A 20,341-nucleotide genomic window follows, 5' to 3' on the forward strand; every position below is an offset into this window, starting at 1 on the left:
GTAGTAGTAGTAGTAGTAGTAGTAGTAGTAGTAGTAGTAGTAGTAGTAGTAGTAGTATAAGTAGTAGTAGTAGTAGTATAAGTAGTAGTAGTAGTAGTAGTAGTAGTAGTATAAGTAGTAGTGGCAGTAGTAGTAGTAGTAGTAGTAGTAATAATAATAATAATAGTAATAGTAGTGCTTCTCACTTGGAAATCTGATGCCCCATGTATAGAAGAAGGGCAGCGAGGATATGGAGGTAGAGCGTCACAATGTGTCTCAATGGCAGAACCAACACCACCACATTTATCAGATGACCTGGAAAGAAAAAAAATGGGAAGGTTTGTTATGTTTTCTTTGTTTGATGAAGTGAGAGTGAAGATGGTAGATACTCAAGTCAAAAGTATAAAAGACTATTACTACTACTATTAGACACTAGAAAGACCCACTGTGATCACATCTGCTGTATTCTGCAATTTTGAATGTCAATAATAATTTTAGCGATGTTGATTTTACTTATCAGACTAACTAAGCTGCCAAAAGACTAAACTTACACAACTAGACTGTGTTTAACTGTGTTTTGAGGTCATGGCTCGGGCTTCAACTATGGATTATTTTCATTATGGATTCATTTCCCACAGCACAAGGTGATGTCTTCAAATCTTTTTTGCTCACAGTCTAAAAACCCAAAGAGATTCAGTTTACAGTTAAAGAGGCAAAATAAAAAAGCAAATCTTCACATTTAATTTAATATTTTTAGTTCTACTTTGGATCATGTCATAAATTATGTTAAAGAATACAACATTTTATTTTTATTTAACCCAAATCTTTGGTCATTAATAGAAAACCAAATGTAGTGGTAAGAGACCAAAACTCAAGTCAAAGTCATAATTATCAGAACTAAACTTGATTTAACCGGTTTAATTAGCAAATATAAATACTTTGTTTGTATTTGTATTTGTATAACAGCATTTAGACCACCACAGGAGAGTAAAACTTGGACTAATGTCTTTTTTCTGGGGCTGGCAGCTTTTTAAAGGAGGGATACCCAACACAGCAACGTAATCTGTACAGATAATATTATAATATATTGCACCTTCCTGCACAAAACTGTACAGCTCTTACATTTAAATCATTCTTTCTATGATATGTTTTCATTTATTTATGCCTCTTGACTTGCAATACTTTAATATTTGTATTATTTCTCATACTATGTTTATTGTTTTGCATGAATAAACCACGATCAGTTGCTTGTATAAGAAAACCTACTTGGCAATAAGCCTAATTCTGATACAAGACAAATCAATTTACTATAATATTTTGATAAATTCAAGGAAAACAAATGTGCAACAGGAATAAAATCTCATTCCAGCCTTTCAACACACACATAATATTGTCAGGGAGGAATAACCATCAGATCAGAAGGAACGCTGACTGCACAATACTTTATATATTCAGTCCAATATGAACAAGAAACAGCTGATTACAAAGAAAACAAAAGTGAAAGTGTTTTAAACCCTTCCTCTGCACTCATCATTTAATCACAACCATTACTTACCAAGGTAGTACATATTCCAGATGACATATTTGTATTTGAAGAGCATGTCTTCGTTTTTGGCCTTGAGGTGATCCGTGAGACCTTCAATGTCACATTTGTACAGCAGGTCCAGCACCAGTATGCTCGGCACCCTCAGGGCAACGTTGGCCAACTCTTCCAGACGAGGCATCTTTTTTTTTTTTTTTTTAAAACAACCAAACTTTATTTTTTTGGGGGGGTGTGCAGAGAGCTTGTGTGTCACATGCTGTTACCTAACCGCCTCACTGTTTGGCTCGTCTTCTTGTCATCTGAAAACAAAAACATCTTTTAAAAGAAGGTAAAAGGCAACGACTGCAGCCACACCAGGCCGTTATTCTGCTGTTCACTCCTGCTTTAACGCCACATTTCGTCCATTCATTAGACGCTGGAGAAACCCAGAAGCTACATAATGGATTAATATATCACAGTGGCAACGCTTTTCAAGTGTCCAGCGTGTATAAAGTGAAACTTACTTTGAACGGTGACACACATCACAGCCGAACAGCCATTTGCAAGCGAGATGCTGCTGGTTGTTAGCCTTCACAGCGACCAGCAACATGTTTTCATAGCACTGCGCGACACAATTATTGAGTTTTTATGCAACTTCCCGCTCCTCAAAGACAATTAGAAGCAGCCGTGGTGGAGAAAGCGTGATTAAAATGCTCTGTTTTAACGATATGAGGACGAGTAAAGAGACTTCACATGCAATGTTATGATTCCGCTCGCTTGCGTGGCCATTTCCTGTGCACACGTCACGACGAAATGCACCAATCGGGTTCGGGTATTCTTGATTTCAGAATAAGAGTCGTGTTTTATGGTGCTACTACTACTGCTGCTGGTAATATATGCATTTTTTTTTTAGTACTCCACTTTTTAACAACGTGGTGCAACTTCGACTTTATTAGTAGCCATTTTTGTATATAATTCATTTAAAAATAGGAATGAAATATGGGTTTTTACTTATTATATTATTTTGCAGTGGTTGGGGGTCTCAGGATAAATCTGAGACAAGATTATTGAAGGCATAAGAAAGGAAAATATATATTTCTAGTACACAAATTAATTTTCTTTAGACTTTTTTCCACATTTTGCTTTTTCGTTAGAAATACTGGTTACTTGCGCCTCGTCTGGCCACTATAAATCCTTCAAATGAAACAATCTGAGAAGAAAAACATACTCTTAGGGTCAGCATGAGCTAGATATAGATCACTAAATCAATAATGTATGAAGGAGTTACAGGAAGACTCTGACTTGTTCATCACAAGCAAAAAGCTTTGGGAACCACTGGTCTAATACAGCTACATTAAAACATATTCAGGTCACAAAATGCTGTAAACTGTGTGATTTACATATTTTTGTGTGATTGTATATTTTAAGCACCTTTGCACCAAGACAAATTCCTCGTATGTGTAAAAACCTACCTGGCAATAAATCTGATTCTGATTCTGATTTTCTGGACCAGTTTCATAATTTCACACACTGAAAAAACATGTCTATGTATTCTTTTCTCATAACTTTTATGATTAGAGTTCAAATGGAAAAAGAAAAGGGAATAATGAAGCACAATCAAGATCTTAAATATCTTTAAATTGTAGTAGTAATTGTGGAAAAGAAGATGAAGTTGAAACCCCTAAAGAGACTCTGCGCCATGTTGTGATAAAAGATGTTTCACAGAAAAACCCAACCCAATCCAAATTCACGCGCCCATCATCTTGTATGATCCGATCAGATTAAGACTGTTTTTGACATGTGGAATATCTGGATGTTGTTGTATGTGTGTGCATTCGTCTTTCCTACCATCATGCATCTGTTGTCAGGATTTGTCCCCAAAGCTCTGCACAACTGCCATCTCCACACAAGCTCTCACAAACATGATTTCATCCTGTCTATACAAAAAAGTAAATTATTAAGTTAAATTCCAAGAACAAGCACATATTTTCTCTTATGACTGGCTCTTTACAGCTGTGGCATTTTAGCCACAAAGTGCAGATGCAACTGCTATAATTGCAACTGCAATCAAATAGGTGACTAATACGAAGAAAAGTACATTTCCTGACTGTGTGGGTGAGAGGTTGTTTGACTGTCCTATTTATATGTAGATAAAAATCATCTCAGAAAGGAAGCCATAACTCATCTCACATAGGTTAAGTTAGGTAAGAAAGTTCTTACCACACCTGCTTTAGTTGATTATATAAAGGTCTGACCAAAGGTTTAATGCTCTTAAAAATAAGCAATAAAAAACATATTTTCCTCTTAAAACACATACATACATTATTTAAGATCATTTATTTACTAAATACTTGCACAAGAGCTACAACCTCTGACATCAACAAACTAAATAAGAGCATATTTGGACAACATTATGAGATGTTTGTCTGTTTCATGTCATCCTGTCACACTGTATCTAAACTGAACTGAAATTAAAATGGCTTTCTATGTCTCTTTTCTTTTTAGAGGTATAATTACTGCCATTACACTTGTGGCAGTGGTTGAATTTAGAGTTGTACAAGAGAGTCATTGCCAAAGAGAAGATCATTAAAAAGCTCTCAGAGAGACTGACAGCATAAAGCTGGGCCAAACCTGGAAACACAAACAGAAAGGCAGCCTCACTCTATAGACTGTTTATGTATACATGTGCACACAGAACATCTGGTAATAAGTCACATACAGCTCAGAGAGTGACTCCTTGTTTTTCTTGATGTCATCTTGCATCGCAGCATCATCAGTTTTACCAGATGTTGACAGCAAAGTGAGTAAAAAAGCTGAGAGTAAATAAAGCACAGATGTGACGGTTTGCCGACAAACAGGAGACGAAGTGTTTGTCACATTAACTTTAATTTGTGCTGTAACAAATCTCAGCTTGACGCACTTAAACACTTAAAACACACTGAAGATGGAGGACAGGAAGCTCTTTATACAAATGCATCAACAATCACTGAGGATATTCTGACTGTTTTTTTTATTGCTATCTGGATGGTTATCATCGTATCAGGTCTTGATATGATTCAGGAACACTCAAGCACTCGAGAAATGTTGCTACGCAAGTTACAAAAGTACAAAAAGTCCCTGAGAGTCAGTGCAGAAGAGGACAACGTGAATCATGAAAATAACATAAATCAAACTGGTTGGAAGACTCTGGACGGTTGGTAGAAGGAGGTACTGAGAAGAAAAGCTGAAAAAAATCCTTCATTACAATGTCAAGGGATTTATTAGATGTTGCAACCAGTCATGGACTAGTGATTCATAATGTATGCAGTTGCATTTAATGAATGAATTTGGTGCAGTGTTGATACTATTGTTCACTATATTATTTGCACAATGTAGTTTAGCTTGTAATAAACCTTCAATTATATGTTTATTTGTTGATTGGCTTGGCATACAACTGCCTCTGTGGTTCAGGCTTGCACAGAATTCTTCCAGGGTTGGGTCAGGATTTATGCTCTACAGAGGACCCCTCTTTTGTAACCTGTTTGTTAACTTGTGTCTCCCCCTGTTTTTGTGTTTTGTGCAGCTCAAAAACTACAAAAAAGTATGTTCTGGAAATAGGGGTTTATGTAATTGTTGCCAGAACTTCAATAAAATATATCTGAACAATGAAAAATAAAAGATCAATCTCCAATCGTGGAGAGAGAAGATTTGCAGCTTGGGAACGAACTGAAATGGTAAGTAGCAGAAAACTAAGATACTCATTTAAGTTTAACTCAAAATGTGTAATTTCTGCCCCTACTTGAGTAACTAGTTACTTCCAACCACATGAGAGAATAAAAATAATAAAAGTAGAACATAAAACTTTATATATTACAACATTTGTACCTTTGCAAAAGTAAAAAGAGTTTTTTTTAATGTGGCAGTTGAATATGTGGGTCACTGGTGCAAACATTACCACAAGTCTCCTTTGAATCACATTTTCTTTCGCGGGACTTTGGCTGGAATTTTGTGAGGGAGGTGGGATTGAGGAAGAGGAGGAGGAGGGATGTGGATGGAGGTCTGGCTCTGTCAAATCCACATAAACTAGCCGGGGTAGTTTTTTTTTTGCTCCCCTTCACTCTGCAGCTGCAAACAGAGAAGAAGATGGAAAAGTCATTGTGCATGTTGGCAGCGGTGATTTTTCTGGGAGGATTTTCAGACGCATTGATAAACGATCCATCGACTGATTCCTCATTATTGAACAATGAGACCACAGCTCGGTCTGTCACCGTGGAGCCGCATGAGCGCAGCAGACCGACTCCAACGACTGCACAGACTACATTATCCAGCACCACCTCTGTCAGAGACAAACATCTGGACACCAAAAACACCAGCCAAGACAGCGAGGAAGAAAACAACAAGAAAGAGGAAGAAACTGAAGAAGATGAGAAAACAGAACTGGGTAGGACAATAAAATAAATAACTAACAGCTGAACGGCAGCAAAGTAGAGCAGTTTTACTTTTTACGAGAACTGTGAGAAGAACCCAGAGAGACTTGAGTTGAACCCAATTATTAATGTTAATTAAGAAAGCAGTTAAGTGCTATTAATTAATGATGCCTTCAGGGACCCACAGAGCTCCCGAGTTAAGTAAAAGTAGCAATAACACAGTGTAGAAATATTCATATTTTATTTATTAATAATATTTTGCATTAATAATTTGAAGCTTTGAAGTAACTAATAACTAATTTTATCAAATAAATGTATTGTAGTAGAAGTATAAAGTAACATAAAATTGAAATACTAATAGTCCAGAGCTTCTGCACAAACACTCTTGTTATCAATATTATTTTCTTAGTTAATCGATTAATTGTTTGATCTAGAAGACAATCCAAAACCAAAACATATTCAATTTACTATCGTAGACGACAAAGTGAACCAGTGAACCAGTTGTTTTGTATTTATGCAAGAATTAGTATCATCAAAACCTCTGCAGATTCATTCTCCGACGATCAATTAACTGATTAATCGACTATTTGTTTCTGCTGTATAGAGGATTAACCCAATAAAAAGTATTTCAATGAGTGAAATCAACAATTATATTATATAATTTTGCTACAGTTTTCCACATTTGTTAGAGATCCCTCAATGAATTCCCCCCAAAATATGTGGTTTATGTTTGATTTAAAATGGAACAAGCTTGAAAAAAAACTAATGGATAACATATTAATGGTTGCAACTGATGATTATTTGTAGAAAAACAGACATATAATAGATAGATAAATGTGAAGAATCCTTCATTAAAACGTTCTATATGTCTACAATTGCTTGTTTTGTCCAAAACCCAAAGATATTCTGCAGACCAGCAAATATTCCCATCTGCAAGAATGACTAATTGATTAATCGACTAATAACAGCTCCACACATATTAAAGAGATTTGTCCTCTGTTGTTGAACTGCTAATGTGAAGCTCCCTCTACACAACACATCATTATTTGCTCCTTTTCTAACATTTTGAAGAAGATTTTGTACTAGTGTTTGGGATTAATGGGACTGCCATAAAATACCCTGCAGCTGTAGCTCTCGCCTCCCTGCTCTGCTGGACGTTTGACTCCCCTCTTGGCCCTCAACTTAGTCTCAAATTACATTCAAACCCTTCATGGATTCACTTATCTGCGGTTTCCTTTCGAGAGGGCCTCCAAACTTCCACTGAACTGACCCGGGATGATTAGGGATATTCCACATAACAACCGCTGGGGCCTCTTGTTACATCAGCCATGTGTTTGCTTACTCAGAGAAACCAGAATGAGAGTTTTTTTTAACCCCTGAGCAGTCAGTCCCGGGCCATCTCCAGACAAGCACAGACAACAAAGAAGATTTTTATCTCCTGGTTGCTTTTCCTTTCCCTTACAGATTGTCCTCCCCTCGGCCTGGAGTCCCTGCGGGTCGATGACAGCCAGATTCAAGCCTCTTCCTACCAGCGATCGGGTCTGGGTCCTCACAGGGGGAGGCTGAATATCCAGGTGGGTGTAGATCAAACTTCAAACACAGAGAACAGTGGACTGCCCCTTATAGAAATTCAAAGAGACAGAACAGCAGGAGACAGGAACTCATGAAGGGAGAATGGAGGCAGATTATTAGAGGTATCATTTGAATATAGTGAGTGATTTTGTTTTAATGAAAGATCCAACTGAGGTCTGTGAGATGATCAAAAATATTTTTATTCATGACAGGACAGCAACTTATTTTCATTACTGATTGATCTGCCGAATACTTTGTTGATTAGTTCTTTAAAAAGGTCAGAAAGATGTTCAAAAAGCCCCAATTTTTTTTGTCCAAGAATAGTTTAAAACCCAAAGATATTCAATTAACTTTAATGTAAGACAAAGACCAGAAGTAAATCTTCACATTTGAAAGGTTGGTATCATTACCTTTTTGGCATTTTCTTCTCGAACAAACTCATGCAGCTCTGTGAGGCTGTACTTAGGCACAATGGTGCTTTGGGCTAAATACTAACATGCTCACAAGGAAAAAGCATTACTACTTTACCACTAAACACAGCTGAGGCTGATGGAAATGTACATAGTTCTGCAGGTATTTGGCCATAAACCGGAACACTGGGGAGATTAAAAATGTGATCTGCTGGTGGCGCTAGAGAGAAAAAAAAACAGGCCAAACCAAAAGTTATGATGATTCATTCTCTGGGGATCATGAATGTTAGTACAATCCATCCAATAAGTATTGAGATATCAACCAATCAATTAACAGACTAATTGTTTCAGCTCTAAATTAAGAGAGATTGACCTTTAAGTCTCTAAGTCCTGCCCGTTTTTATGTGCTTATAAACTCAACTTTCTCCTTTCCTAATAACCTATGTGTTAGACTAATCTATGTTGAAACACACATTTTGAAGATGGCTAAAAGATTAAAGTGACATATAATCACATCTTAAGTTACCAAACTAATGTTATCAAAATACTAGCTAGCTAATCTACATCAATCGTTTGCATTTTGCTAACATTAGTAAGATTTAGATGTGTTTATATATATATACATGTTGCCTTTATCTTTGAACAATCTTCAAAATGTGGTTGTTATTTCAACGTAGATTAGCATAGCACATAGCCCAGAGCAAAAAGGGGCGGGGCTGAGGAAGGGTCAGTTGAGTCTCTTCATATTATGGTGTTTTATTTCTGTCCATAATTTCTGCTGCATGTTTCTTAAACTAATAGACTATAAAATAAAATACATTGCCCACACTTTCCACTTTTTTCCCTCTGCCTTTAATGGCCAATAAAATTACCACTATAATAAAACTTCACTGACTGGATTTGCAGTAGAAAGCGTTCTTGTTTGAGTTTTAGTTTCTTGGAAATTAAATAAAATAATCAGTGAATTGAAGAGCCATCAGTGCCATTCAACATCCCAGTCAACCTCCCGCTCACATTTTGCAGTCTGCAGTCTGAAAGCAATTATCTTACAATCAGGTCGACACCAAAATCTTATGCAATGCTTCATGTTGACTTAGAGCCAAGAATGTTTTGGGTCGGTTTAATGGATTCTGCAGTTGACAAAAAACTTCTGTGCAACATGTGTTTTTTAGTCTGGCATTGAGGACGGCGACCTGTACGATGGAGCCTGGTGTGCTGAGTATAAGGACCAGCACCAGTGGCTTCAGGTGGACGCCATCTACCACACCCTGTTCACTGGAGTCATCCTGCAGGGCCGAAACTCCATCTGGAGGTCAGGTAGAATCAGGATTCACATATGAAGAGTTTTTGGTTCAAAATTTAAGAAATATTGAGCAGTTTAAGACAAATGTTGCACAGCTTTGAAGTTCTTGTCTTTATTACAGTTGGGACTGGGTTCACACCTACAAAGTCCAGCTGAGTAACGACTCTGTGAACTGGGAAACCTGCATGAACGGGACAGAAGAAGCAGTAAGGATCACTTTCTGTGTTCTCTGATATGAGGAATGTACCTAACCGTGACGGGTGGACCTTATGCAGATGGAAAACAGATTTTGAGGGAGTTTGTGCCAAAGTGAAATGTGCTTTAAACAAAACAAAAATTACAGAATAAGAGAGAACTGAAAAGGAAAACAAACAGAGAATAGCAAGAAACTGGAATTTGTGGTTTGCATAATAACAGTTTAAACCTTAATTGGATTTTTTTCTGTGCTCTTCTGTGGTGTCACTGAATTGCACAGATATTTGAAGGAAACCAGAATCCAGAGACTCCAGTGCTCGGACGCCTCCCCATTCCCACCGTCGCCCGCTTCATCCGCATCAACCCTCAGACCTGGTACTTCAATGGGACCATCTGCCTCAGGGCTGAGATAATGGGCTGTCGTGTTGATGGTAGGCAGAAAATGCTGCAGTACACATAAACTGATAGTAATAATGATTCATTGGACTGTTTACTCTTAGAGCAAGATGTTCACTGTGACTAAAATACATTAAGATTTTAAAGGCTACACCTAACAAAAGGAAGTTAATTTGTTGTTTCCTCGTAGATCCGACTGACATCTACGCCTCAGAGCGAGAACTAGGATCAAAAGACAATCTGGACTTCAGACACCACAACTACAAAGAGATGAGAAAGGTTAGAGTGTGATGCATGATGAGTAACTTTGGTTCCCCCCTAAAGTCTAATGCCAGAGTTTTTACTCAGCAGTTTGCAGAGTTAGTCAGATTTAACCCTTTGAAGACTTTTAGTCCAACTTCTTCTTTTTAACCCCCGAAGCTCATGAAGTCTGTGACGGAGGAGTGCCCAGACATCACCCACATCTACACCATTGGGAAGAGCTACATGGGCTTCAAACTGTACGTCATGGTGATCTCAGATAACCCCACCAAACATGAACTAGGTAAGAATGATTTCAGCTCTTCTTCTGCGAGTTGAAACCTTTAAAGACTGTTTCAGTTTCTGGACCAGAGGTCATCCTGTTTCTCGGGTTACTCTGAGTTTAGCTGCTCAGAGGCCCAGTTCAACATCCTCCAGTGTTTATACAGAGCTTTCTCTGCAGCAGCGCCACACAGGGAGGCTGGGGTGTCTTTTTATTTAAGGCCGCTCTTGTGTAAACAAACTGATAAGGGTTTGAAATTGGAGACTGCACTCTCTCCACAGAACAGGACAGATATTCTTTGTGATTTCTTGTCTTCAGATTCAGGGTGCGTCTGCCAAAAGGTTCAGATAAGTGAAGTGAAATATGAAGCAGAGTGCAGCTTTTCCTCCCTTCTTCTTCTCAGACAAATGGCAGAAACATATTTAAACTGCTTCACTCCCAAAGGGGAATAAAGGGAATTTAGGTTATATACAGTATTAACAGCTGATTTTAATTTCATCGTATTCATGGTTAAGTGAACACTGGCTCCAGATCCAAGAAGAAGAGGAGCAGGCATTGCACAATTTCTTCGTTACAAAAAGTGCTTTTGGGTCTTAGGAGTTTTAGCTTTAGGAATGTCTGCCATCGAGTCTGGCCAATCCATGTATGATTATTGGCGAAGTGCTGTGAGCCAGTTCCACACTGTTGCCTAACACAATACAAATGGGTTGAAAGTTTTATCGGAGAGAGTGAATATGTTCCTGATGTGGCTCTGGGCTTTAACTTTGACATACTGCATGAAAACAGTCAAACATTTATGGAGCTTTGTGTTTAATGTGACCTGTTTCTATAAGTTGATGTCGACCCTGACAAATCCCTCCACATTTGTTTTCTGTCAAACTCTATACATTTTTCCCTCTTGGCAGGTGAGCCTGAGTTTCGCTATGTGGCGGGGATGCACGGGAACGAGGTTCTGGGCCGAGAGCTCGTCCTCAACCTCATGCAGTACTTGTGCAGAGAATACAAGAGGGGCAACCAACGCGTCGTTCGGCTGGTGACTGAGACGCGAATCCACCTCCTGCCCTCCATGAACCCTGATGGATATGAAGAGGCTTATAAGAAGGTGGGTGAAGTTCATGTGACTTTGTGTAGAAACGTAAACATGTTTCCTGTAGTTTGCCCTCGCTTCGTTAAAGGAGGTGTGTTTGTCTAACGCAAAGAAACATAGGTTTTACATTTGAGGAACATAACGAAGCCATGAATATAATATAATCAGATTCGATTATATGTTTTACAGTAACTATAGTTATTTGATTATTAAATTTGTGGACTATAGACATATTATTGCTCCACTGATCCCTATAAAACTATAAAAACCCTTGGATGATATTGCCTGTGTTCAGATTCTTATCATATGTTTGAGCTCACCCGAGTAAGAGCAGATTTAGGTGGTTAAGAACGTTTGGTTGACTTCTCTTGACATAAAATTAAAAGAAAATATAAGAGAAATTGTTGTTTCATGAGGCCCAGCATCCCACATTTTGATTGGCTCTAGTTCTCAAGAGTCAAATCACTGCATGAAAGACGCTTTTCTAAAATCTGGTCTAATATCAGTGAAGGAATCAGGGAAGGCCGTCATCACGGGGCTGTGTTTGATGTTAATCAAACTGTGCATACATGGGTCAAGTTCAGGTTAACCTGTCACCGTCTTTGATATGCTACACCCACTGGGAAAATCGCAAGTCACCACAAAGACGAAGATATGCAGATTAAGGCTAAATATGATAAAAACTACCACAAAGAAAAGCAAATACAGCTACAACAAACACTGGAAACTACCTGTAACTGGGTGAAACTGGTGGAAGGCGACTATGGACCATAAGACCATAAGAACTGTCAAACTTTAATTTCCTTTTACTGTATTTACTTAGTTGGGATTAGGGAAAGTTGCATTTAAATAAAATATATTTAAGTCCTTTACATGCAACCTGAATAGTCTGTTATGTGCTACTGAATCAACCAGAGGGGAAAGTGTGGAGATGTTATGAGCTAAGGGGCAGAATAGAAATGTTTGCTTAGTTAAGTTAAATACACAATATATCAAAAGTTTAAACTACCTCTCAGCGATGGTAATGAGTCCCACATTGTCCCACACAAACACTCTTTATCCCACATTAGGTTTGTTGAGATGTGGTCAGGGAAAATGACTGCAATCACTCAGGACACATTAGAGAATACAGTGATGATGATTGAACACTGATGATTGAAGTATAAATATAGATATTGCACAATATGGACATACACCTGGTACAGAGTCCTGAGTTGTGTGTCAAAGAATTGACATTACATTTCACATTTTATACTGTTCCCAAGACAAAAACTTACAATCTAATTGGCTTTTAGCGCATGGTGACATCATTTTTATCCAATGGCTGAATGCCAAGTTTGGGACGTGTTCTGCTGACACATACATAGGACGTGTTCTACATACATGTTATACAACTTGTTATGTACAGCTTTTTATCTTCACACCCTCAGACTGCATCTGGCACGCATGCACTCACTCCTTATGGTCTAGTTTACAGAGTAATACAGAGAATAAATTATATATTTATATTGTTTTTATTTATTTACCAGGGACAAAGCACATAAATCAACTTTGCAGCTTACACTTCAACGTAAATGTGCTGGACTTTGCTAATAAGCTAGTCATCAGTGCAAAACTTCAACAAGTACAACAATACAATATGATACAGAGATACATTAAGTGACAGACATATATAAAAACAATGAGATTATGTAAGCGCCAGAGTTAAGGTGGTAAGATTGCTCATGATTGCACATTTGCCTAAAGCCACGTCTTTTATACTTGTGTTTAAAAGTTAAATAATTGGTGCAGGCTCTTATTGTCAGTGTTGGAACAGCCATAATTCCTCAAATAAAGGTTAGAAATTTAAACTCCCATACAATCTCTCAGGCTCGACTGGTTTGATTTTGACAAATATGCTGGAGTTCGTTCTAATTCAGTTAACCAAAAGAAAATCAGTTTATTCTTCCACAAACCTACAGCCTGGAGGGATAGCTGTAGTCAAATTAAAAGTCTAAATGTAACTTTGCAGAACAGAAGATCTGCTACAACAGAGGCCACATTTTAAAAAACACAAAATGTAGTGCCCACATTGTTAATTAAAATAATAATGCCACGCCAGGCTGAGGCAAACTAGCACGTAAATACGAGACGCTGGAAAGCTACAGCACATAACACAAAGGCAATCTGACTGAGAACTAGTGGATAAGAACCAGTATATAAACTAAAGAGCTAATGAGGTAATGACAAACAGGTTAGGAGGCTGGAGGCTGAAACGACAGCAGAATGAATTAATGAGTAAACTAAAACCCTGATACGATGCATTCACATTAATCCATCCTCTGCTGCAGGGCTCAGAACTCGCCGGCTGGGCTGACGGACGATACAGCTTTGAGGGAATCGACCTGAATCACAACTTTCCAGACCTGAACAACATCATGTGGGACGCCCAAGAGACGGCAGCAGACATATCTAAAGTGTCCAACCACTACATCCCCATCCCCGAGTACTACACTAAAGAGGACGCCATGGTGAGGATGTGTAGCTCTCTTGTTAACAACAGTGCAGCACTGGAGGAAGTATTCGGATCCTTTACCTATGTAAAACAAGCTAAAAAAAGCAGACAAACATTAAAAAAAACAGACAAATGTTAAAAATATCTGACAAAGATGTTCCAAAAAAAGTATTTAAGTATCATCAATCAGTCAAAAATGTACTTAAAGTATCCAAAGTAAAAGTACTCACTGTGCAGTAAAATGGTCCCTGTCAGTGTTTTACTATTAATATTTCTGTTAAATTAATATTAAATTTGACTACTTTAGATGTGTAAATGTGACAAAGTTGCAATAAACTAAAAAATAACTAGTAACTAAAGCGGAAGTACAATGTTTGCCTGTGAGATGTAGTGGAGTAATAGTAGTTGTATTAAGCAATGTTGGGTTAGTTACTCAAAAATGTAATTTATTACTTGTTATTCTATTCAAAAGTAATATTATTACTTTATTTATTACTCCCTGCCAACAGTAATTAGTTACACTACTAGTTATATTACTTTTCTGCAACTCACCACAAAACTTTGATTGTTTCCTTTCTCCACAAAATTCTAGTTTTTGTTTGTTAAAATCAAAATAATGTGAATATTTGGTTGTAACTAATCATTTACTGTATTTACTTTATTAGTAATTCATTACACTACTAGTTACTGGGTAAAGTATTATTATCACTGTAATATTATCACTAATATTGCCTTACTGCCCGACACTGGTATTAAATATCATAAAATGGAAATACTCGAGTATAGTACAAGTACCTCAGATTTGATACTTTTGAACAACGTGTTACTTTGGCACCACCTGGTGGAAATATTAACAACGACACTGTGGACAACTGCGTTGGCAGGACGAGCAATGCAATAACAGTAAAGACAGAATAAAGAATCACATTTCCTGTATAAAACCAATAAAAGGGACTTTGAAGATACTCTGATGTTGCAAATATTAGCAATTAATTAATACGATGTATTTATTATAGAGGTTTTAATTAAATACACTGCTTTTACCAAAAGGACCAAACTCTGCTACTTAAACATGGGTGACGTGTAATAGTTCTTACAGTAGGTCTCTGATTCATTAGTGCATAAATGTAGGTCACACTGAAAAGCAGCTTTTGAGGGCAGTCTGTGTATGTGTGTGTGTGTGTGTGTGTGGTGTGTGTGTGTTGTGTGTGTGTGTGTCAGTTTGAGAAGAGGAAAATAATGTTTCCACTGTAGTGTCATGCAAACGTCCGATCAGGAAGTAATTTCAGAGCCAAGAGGACTGTGGTTTTCCTGGAAGCCTGAACATTGTCCTTGGTAACAGTTTCATTTGTTTAACTCCACACACACAGTAAAAATATCTCCAGATATAAAATAAAAGTGTTATTTTTAGATGTTTTAGATATTTGCTGATTCATATGTCACAATGTTGTTTTTTACTCGTAGGTCTTGTAGATTTAAATACATAGAGGAAGGCAGCTTAGACAGAGATCATTACAATGACTGAGCAGACAAAGAAAAGATCTTCACTTTTTTTACAAATTTAAATTTAATCAACAGAAAAAAATACAAGTAAAGAATTTCCACTGCTGTCCAATTAACAAATTAAGTCTGGGAAGCCAAAACCAACCACAAAGTCCACATAGCACTAAAGGTATAGCTCAAACACTATAAAACATATATGATTTGAATTATAACTTAACTTTAAATAACTTTTAATCAATTAAATTAAAGTTTAAATGGTGTTGATGTCTTAATAAGCCCATTTATTTTTGTTTTTTTCTTTATCTCACAAGCATCTATTATTAATCCTTTAAATGTATCTATACAAATACACACTGTTAAACTAAACTTGAAGAAGACTGAAGATCAAGTTCTGTATTTTCTTGAGGATCTTTCCCATAAATCAGTGTCTAAAAAAGTGACATACAATAACAAAGCTAGCTGATCCAGATTGTCCGTCCCTCTCAGGTTGCACCAGAGACTCGCGCAGTCATCAGCTGGATGCAGGACATCCCCTTCGTGCTCAGTGCGAATCTCCACGGGGGAGAACTGGTGGTCACGTACCCCTTCGACTGCACCCGTGACTGGGCCCCTCAGGAGGACACCCCCACTGCGGACAACGCTTTCTTCCGCTGGCTGGCCACCGTGTATGCCTCGACAAACCTGGTGATGGCCAACCCCGACCGCCGCATCTGCCACTCTGAGGACTTCCAATCACACAACAACATCATCAACGGCGGCGCCTGGCACACCGTCCCCGGCAGTGAGTCACCGCAGAGAGATTTCTGAAAGATGGAAGCCATCTGAGAAAGATTTGTGTTCAGAAATACTGCTTTGTGCTTTTGGAGAGGATGTTTTCTGTTATCACAAATGATAAAACTTGAAAAAAATTTTTACTACCGGCAGACAAACATCCTTTCAAAGCATGCACCTTTTTATTTAAACTAGTGCCTTAAATCTTTAACTTAAGGCTCCAGTTTTTACCTTTTTATAACCTTAAATTAAATTATATTAACATTTACTACCTTTTATGGGTATAAGAATCAAATCTAATTGTTTTACATATTAAACTTACTAATACTACAAATGTTTTCCCCTATTTTGTCTAACAAAAGTTCAGTTTTAGTTGTTTACATTCTGTCTATGAATGTTACATTATGTATTTTATTCAGATTTGATTTTCTACATCCTTCCCTGCAACTGGATTTTTATGCTTTTTGTCCTGTGAACTGAGCTCAACCAGAGAAATATTCATGGTTTACAGGCAAGAGGGTGGAATGGGGACTTTAAAGGTCCAGTGTGTCGGACTTAGAGGTTCATTTGTTTGACCATTCTGGGTGTAGAAACATGGAAAGTGACAATTTGTAGATAAATACGTCTCATTCTAAGGTAACAAAAACATTATAATTCTTATATTCAGGTGATTATACAGTAATGGAAACATACCTATGAATATTATATTCAATTTCTGACGATAGAGCCTTCTAAATGTTACACACTGGACCTTTTAAGGGGTGGCAGAAATATATGGTGATTTAATTGTCAATACCATATATTAATATTTGCTTGGAAAGTCCCAAAATGAAGATATTTTAACTGAAAACATTATTGTGACACATCAGTGAAGCTGGGAACCCCCTACAACCCACAAAAGGACCCCTATTGGTCCCAAAACCACAGTTTTAAACCTACAGACTTACCTACAGACAGTCATGAAATTATATGTGTTAATTTCCATTTTCCTCCATTTTTATAATTAATCTAAATCAATGGTAGCCGCCACCCTCCACATCCAGAAGCATAAATAAAACTGATAAATTTAAATGTTAGTTTCCTGAAACTACATTTTCTCTAATCCAGATTGTAAACTTCTTCCTGCAGGTATGAATGACTTCAGTTACATGCACACCAACTGCTTCGAGGTGACGGTGGAGTTGTCCTGTGATAAGTTCCCTCATGCCAGTGAACTTCCCATCGAGTGGGAGAACAACAAGGAGTCTCTGCTGGTTTACATGGAGCAGGTCGGTCTGCATCTACAGCATCCAGCTGCACAAAGAAAGTCACATGAGTTGGATCTCAAAGCTGCTTTGATACATTTTTTGATAAAGTTTTTTTCATTTGTGCCTTAATTTCCTCTTTGGGGCCTTATGGTGTATAATTTCCTCTTCACTCAGATTCACAGAGGCATCAAGGGTGTGATCAGAGACAAGCTGACTAAACAAGGAATAGCAGACGCTGTAGTCAAGGTGGAGGACCACGACCATGACATCCGATCAGGTTGATTTCTTTTATCTGATCATTCTCCTTTCTAATTACCAGTGTGGAAGCTGATAGTACAAGTAATGGGGTCGGGTGGTTAATCTGAAGGGTCCTAAAATTATTAACGATGAGAAAAGGAAAAAAATTTATTTATTTATTTTTAAATGTAGTTAGAAAGAGAGATTTAAAGGTCCAGTGTGTAGGTTTTAGTGGCATCTAGCGGTGAAGTTGCAGATCACAACTCCATTGCTTCACCCTCCTTTTCCAAGCTTGAAGGAGAAACTACAGTGGCTGTGAAACACGCAAAAAAAAAGCACAAAACATAACGATTCTTATTTTCAGGTGATTTTACACTAATGAAAACATATCATGAACATTTCTACCAATAGAGCCTCCTAAATGTTACCCAATAGACCTTTATATATGAATAAAATTAATAGTAAATGACAATTAATACTGTAGGTGAGATTAAAAGTTTATAGGTAAAAGCAATTTGAAAACATGAGTTTTTAGTGTAAGTGTAATGTAAAGTGTAATAAGGGCTCACAAGTAGACACTTCTTCATTTTAAAGGTCCAATGTGTAAAATTTAGGAGGATCTGTTGGCAGAAATGGAAGATAATATTCATAACTATGTTTTTATTCGTGCAAAATCACCTGACAATAAGAATTGTTGTTTTTGTTACCTTAGAATGAACATTTTATGACTATAGACGCTCACCATCCATGGAGGCAGCTATATTGAACCGCCTTGTTTCTACAGTAGCCCAGAGCAGACAAACTAAACACCGTCTCCAGATAGAGCCTTTTGTGTTTTTAATGCATTTTACAGCCACCGTACTTTCTCCTTTGTGCTACTCTAAGATCCCACTGCACTAAGCTCATCACTGTTCTTCGAGGGCTTTTTGACAGGCATTCTGGGAAATGTAGGAAGTCTTGCATTTTACTGTTGTAATAAAACAGCTGATGACTTTCTGACGGTACATTAACCACTAAAGCTTCTTAGAAATGTAATTTTTAGGAACATAACATTCAAGAGAGACCATAAAAGCAACCCTTTTTTAATTTCCTTAGCTGCTGATGGGGACTACTGGCGTCTACTGAACCCGGGCGAGTACAAGGTAGTGGTTTGGGCCGAGGGTTACTTCCCGTCCATGCGTCGGTGCCACGTTGGAATGGAGCCACATTCCACCATCTGTGACTTCATCCTGACCAAAACGCCCCTTCAGAGGCTGAAGGAGATCCGGGCCAAAGGAGGGAAGATTCCCCAGGACCTTCAGCTGCGTCTTCGAGCTCTGAGGCTCCGCAAGCTCCGCGCCAGCACCAAGGCCATCAACCGCCGCAGGGAGAGTCAGCGGCTGCAGCAGGCGAGGAAGGCTCGGTCCACCGGAGCCCAGAGAGCGTGAGAGCGGACGGGACGAGGGGCTGAAGAAGCCTCAGACGTGAGCTGGTTGATAGGTTGAAGAAGTTCGGTTAGAACGGAGAAAAATGACCTCTAGGAATAGTGTTCCTATGACTGAGAGGACACTATTAAAGGGTCAGTTCACCCAATTTCTTTTTTAGGTAGATACCAAGACATGCAGACAGTTTTTATACAGTGAGGTTTTAAAAATTTCTACTTCCACCAATTCGGCGATCACAGATTTAAAATATTAAATTAAGACAGACACAACAGCTTATTTGGTTGTACTGTCCCTTTAAGACAGATTAAACTACGATAGTTACACAAACTCTTACAGAAGATGACAGAATACTTAAAAAACAGAGTTTTTATACAAAAACAAGAACACAAACTGAATCACTTCTAAAAAGTTATACAAACATGGAGCTTTTTTGAAGGATAATGAACATCTTTACATTTATGGACAGGCATTCACCTTAGTACTTGTACATTATAGCTGTAGCTATAGCTGTATCATGCTACAGCATCATGCTCTACATGATGCTGTAGGGTTTATTGCTCATCTGTAAGACGACTGAGTTGAGAATTTAACTGTCAGCTGGTCTGATATGTGACATGTTTTTTTGTTTTTTCTAACACTGTGTCTGTTTTTTTTTGACTGAAGTCCAACGGGACCATAAAATCTCAAATAAATATGACTTATTTGTATTATATCTATATATCTATTGTCTAAATCTGAACCAAAGAACCTGGAACAGAAAGAAGCTGCTAGAGTGGCAAGCAAGATAATGAGTCTACAGCCATGCTGGTGGCTCTGTGAGGCTGTACTTAGGCACAATGTTAAGCACGTATAATGTTTACCACACTCACCATCTTAGTTCAGTGTGTTAGCATGTTAACATTTGCTCATTAGCACTAATTAGGCATTAGGCTCATGCAAATGTAATTCGTTTTACAGGTATTTAATCATAAATCAAAGCATTTGACATTTTAAAGTATTACAAGGCATTTTTAACTGCTAATGAAACTGTCTAAATTTCATACTAAAACAAGACAATCAGCGAGAAAAAGGCTATTTCTATAAAGTTATTCTTAATGCCTGCCACTTGGTTGGATTGCCCTTGAAATCAATGAAACGAGCTGGTGGAAACACAACCACTTTTGTCCACAGGGGCCGCCAAAATCAATAAAAAAGGTAAAGCTTCTTGTGGCTGCTGCTGATAGCGTTAGATGTGAACAGTCACATGAATGTCTACACCAGACTTCAAGGCAA

At 37.8% G+C, this 20,341-nt stretch overlaps 2 protein-coding genes across 2 annotated transcripts in view; one reads left to right on the top strand and one right to left on the bottom strand.

Moving 5' to 3' along the window:
- Nucleotides 1–2,295, bottom strand: part of zmp:0000000662 (RING finger protein 145) — an 11,331-nt gene extending 9,036 nt beyond the window's left edge. Inside the window, exons 1-3 of the mRNA XM_035674583.1 lie at nucleotides 2,026–2,295; nucleotides 1,535–1,821; nucleotides 186–294 (exon numbers count right to left, since the gene is read on the bottom strand). Coding sequence (XP_035530476.1) covers nucleotides 186–294; nucleotides 1,535–1,703 — 278 coding nt within the window. The 5' untranslated portion in view covers nucleotides 1,704–1,821; nucleotides 2,026–2,295. The remainder of the gene's footprint in view (nucleotides 1–185; nucleotides 295–1,534; nucleotides 1,822–2,025) is intronic.
- Nucleotides 2,296–5,538: 3,243 nt separating this feature from the next.
- On the top strand, nucleotides 5,539–19,776 carry cpxm1a (carboxypeptidase X (M14 family), member 1a). Its single transcript, XM_035673455.1, has 13 exons — nucleotides 5,539–5,921; nucleotides 7,372–7,481; nucleotides 9,062–9,201; nucleotides 9,314–9,398; nucleotides 9,668–9,818; nucleotides 9,974–10,062; nucleotides 10,204–10,327; nucleotides 11,212–11,408; nucleotides 13,724–13,903; nucleotides 15,877–16,171; nucleotides 17,290–17,429; nucleotides 17,583–17,685; nucleotides 18,741–19,776. Exons 1-13 carry the CDS (start codon nucleotides 5,624–5,626, stop codon nucleotides 19,070–19,072), a joined length of 2,244 nt encoding a protein of 747 aa, XP_035529348.1. The 5' UTR covers nucleotides 5,539–5,623; the 3' UTR covers nucleotides 19,073–19,776.
- Nucleotides 19,777–20,341: the final 565 nt, after the last annotated feature.

Source organism: Morone saxatilis, unplaced genomic scaffold, assembly GCF_004916995.1.
Source record: "Morone saxatilis isolate NCDOM2014 unplaced genomic scaffold, NCSU_SB_2.0 Contig3, whole genome shotgun sequence".
Classification (NCBI taxonomy): Eukaryota; Metazoa; Chordata; class Actinopteri; family Moronidae; genus Morone; species Morone saxatilis.

What these genes read in the sequence shown, in the direction of transcription:
- cpxm1a (XM_035673455.1), top strand. Translation starts at nt 5,624, where the DNA reads ATGGAAAAGTCATTGTGCATGTTGGCAGCGGTGATTTTTCTGGGAGGA. An exon ending in CCCCACCAAACATGAACTAG is followed by an intron (nt 10,328 to 11,211) that starts GTAAGAATGATT and finishes CCCTCTTGGCAG; the next exon opens with GTGAGCCTGAGTTTCGCTAT. An exon ending in CTGGCACACCGTCCCCGGCA is followed by an intron (nt 16,172 to 17,289) that starts GTGAGTCACCGC and finishes TTCTTCCTGCAG; the next exon opens with GTATGAATGACTTCAGTTAC.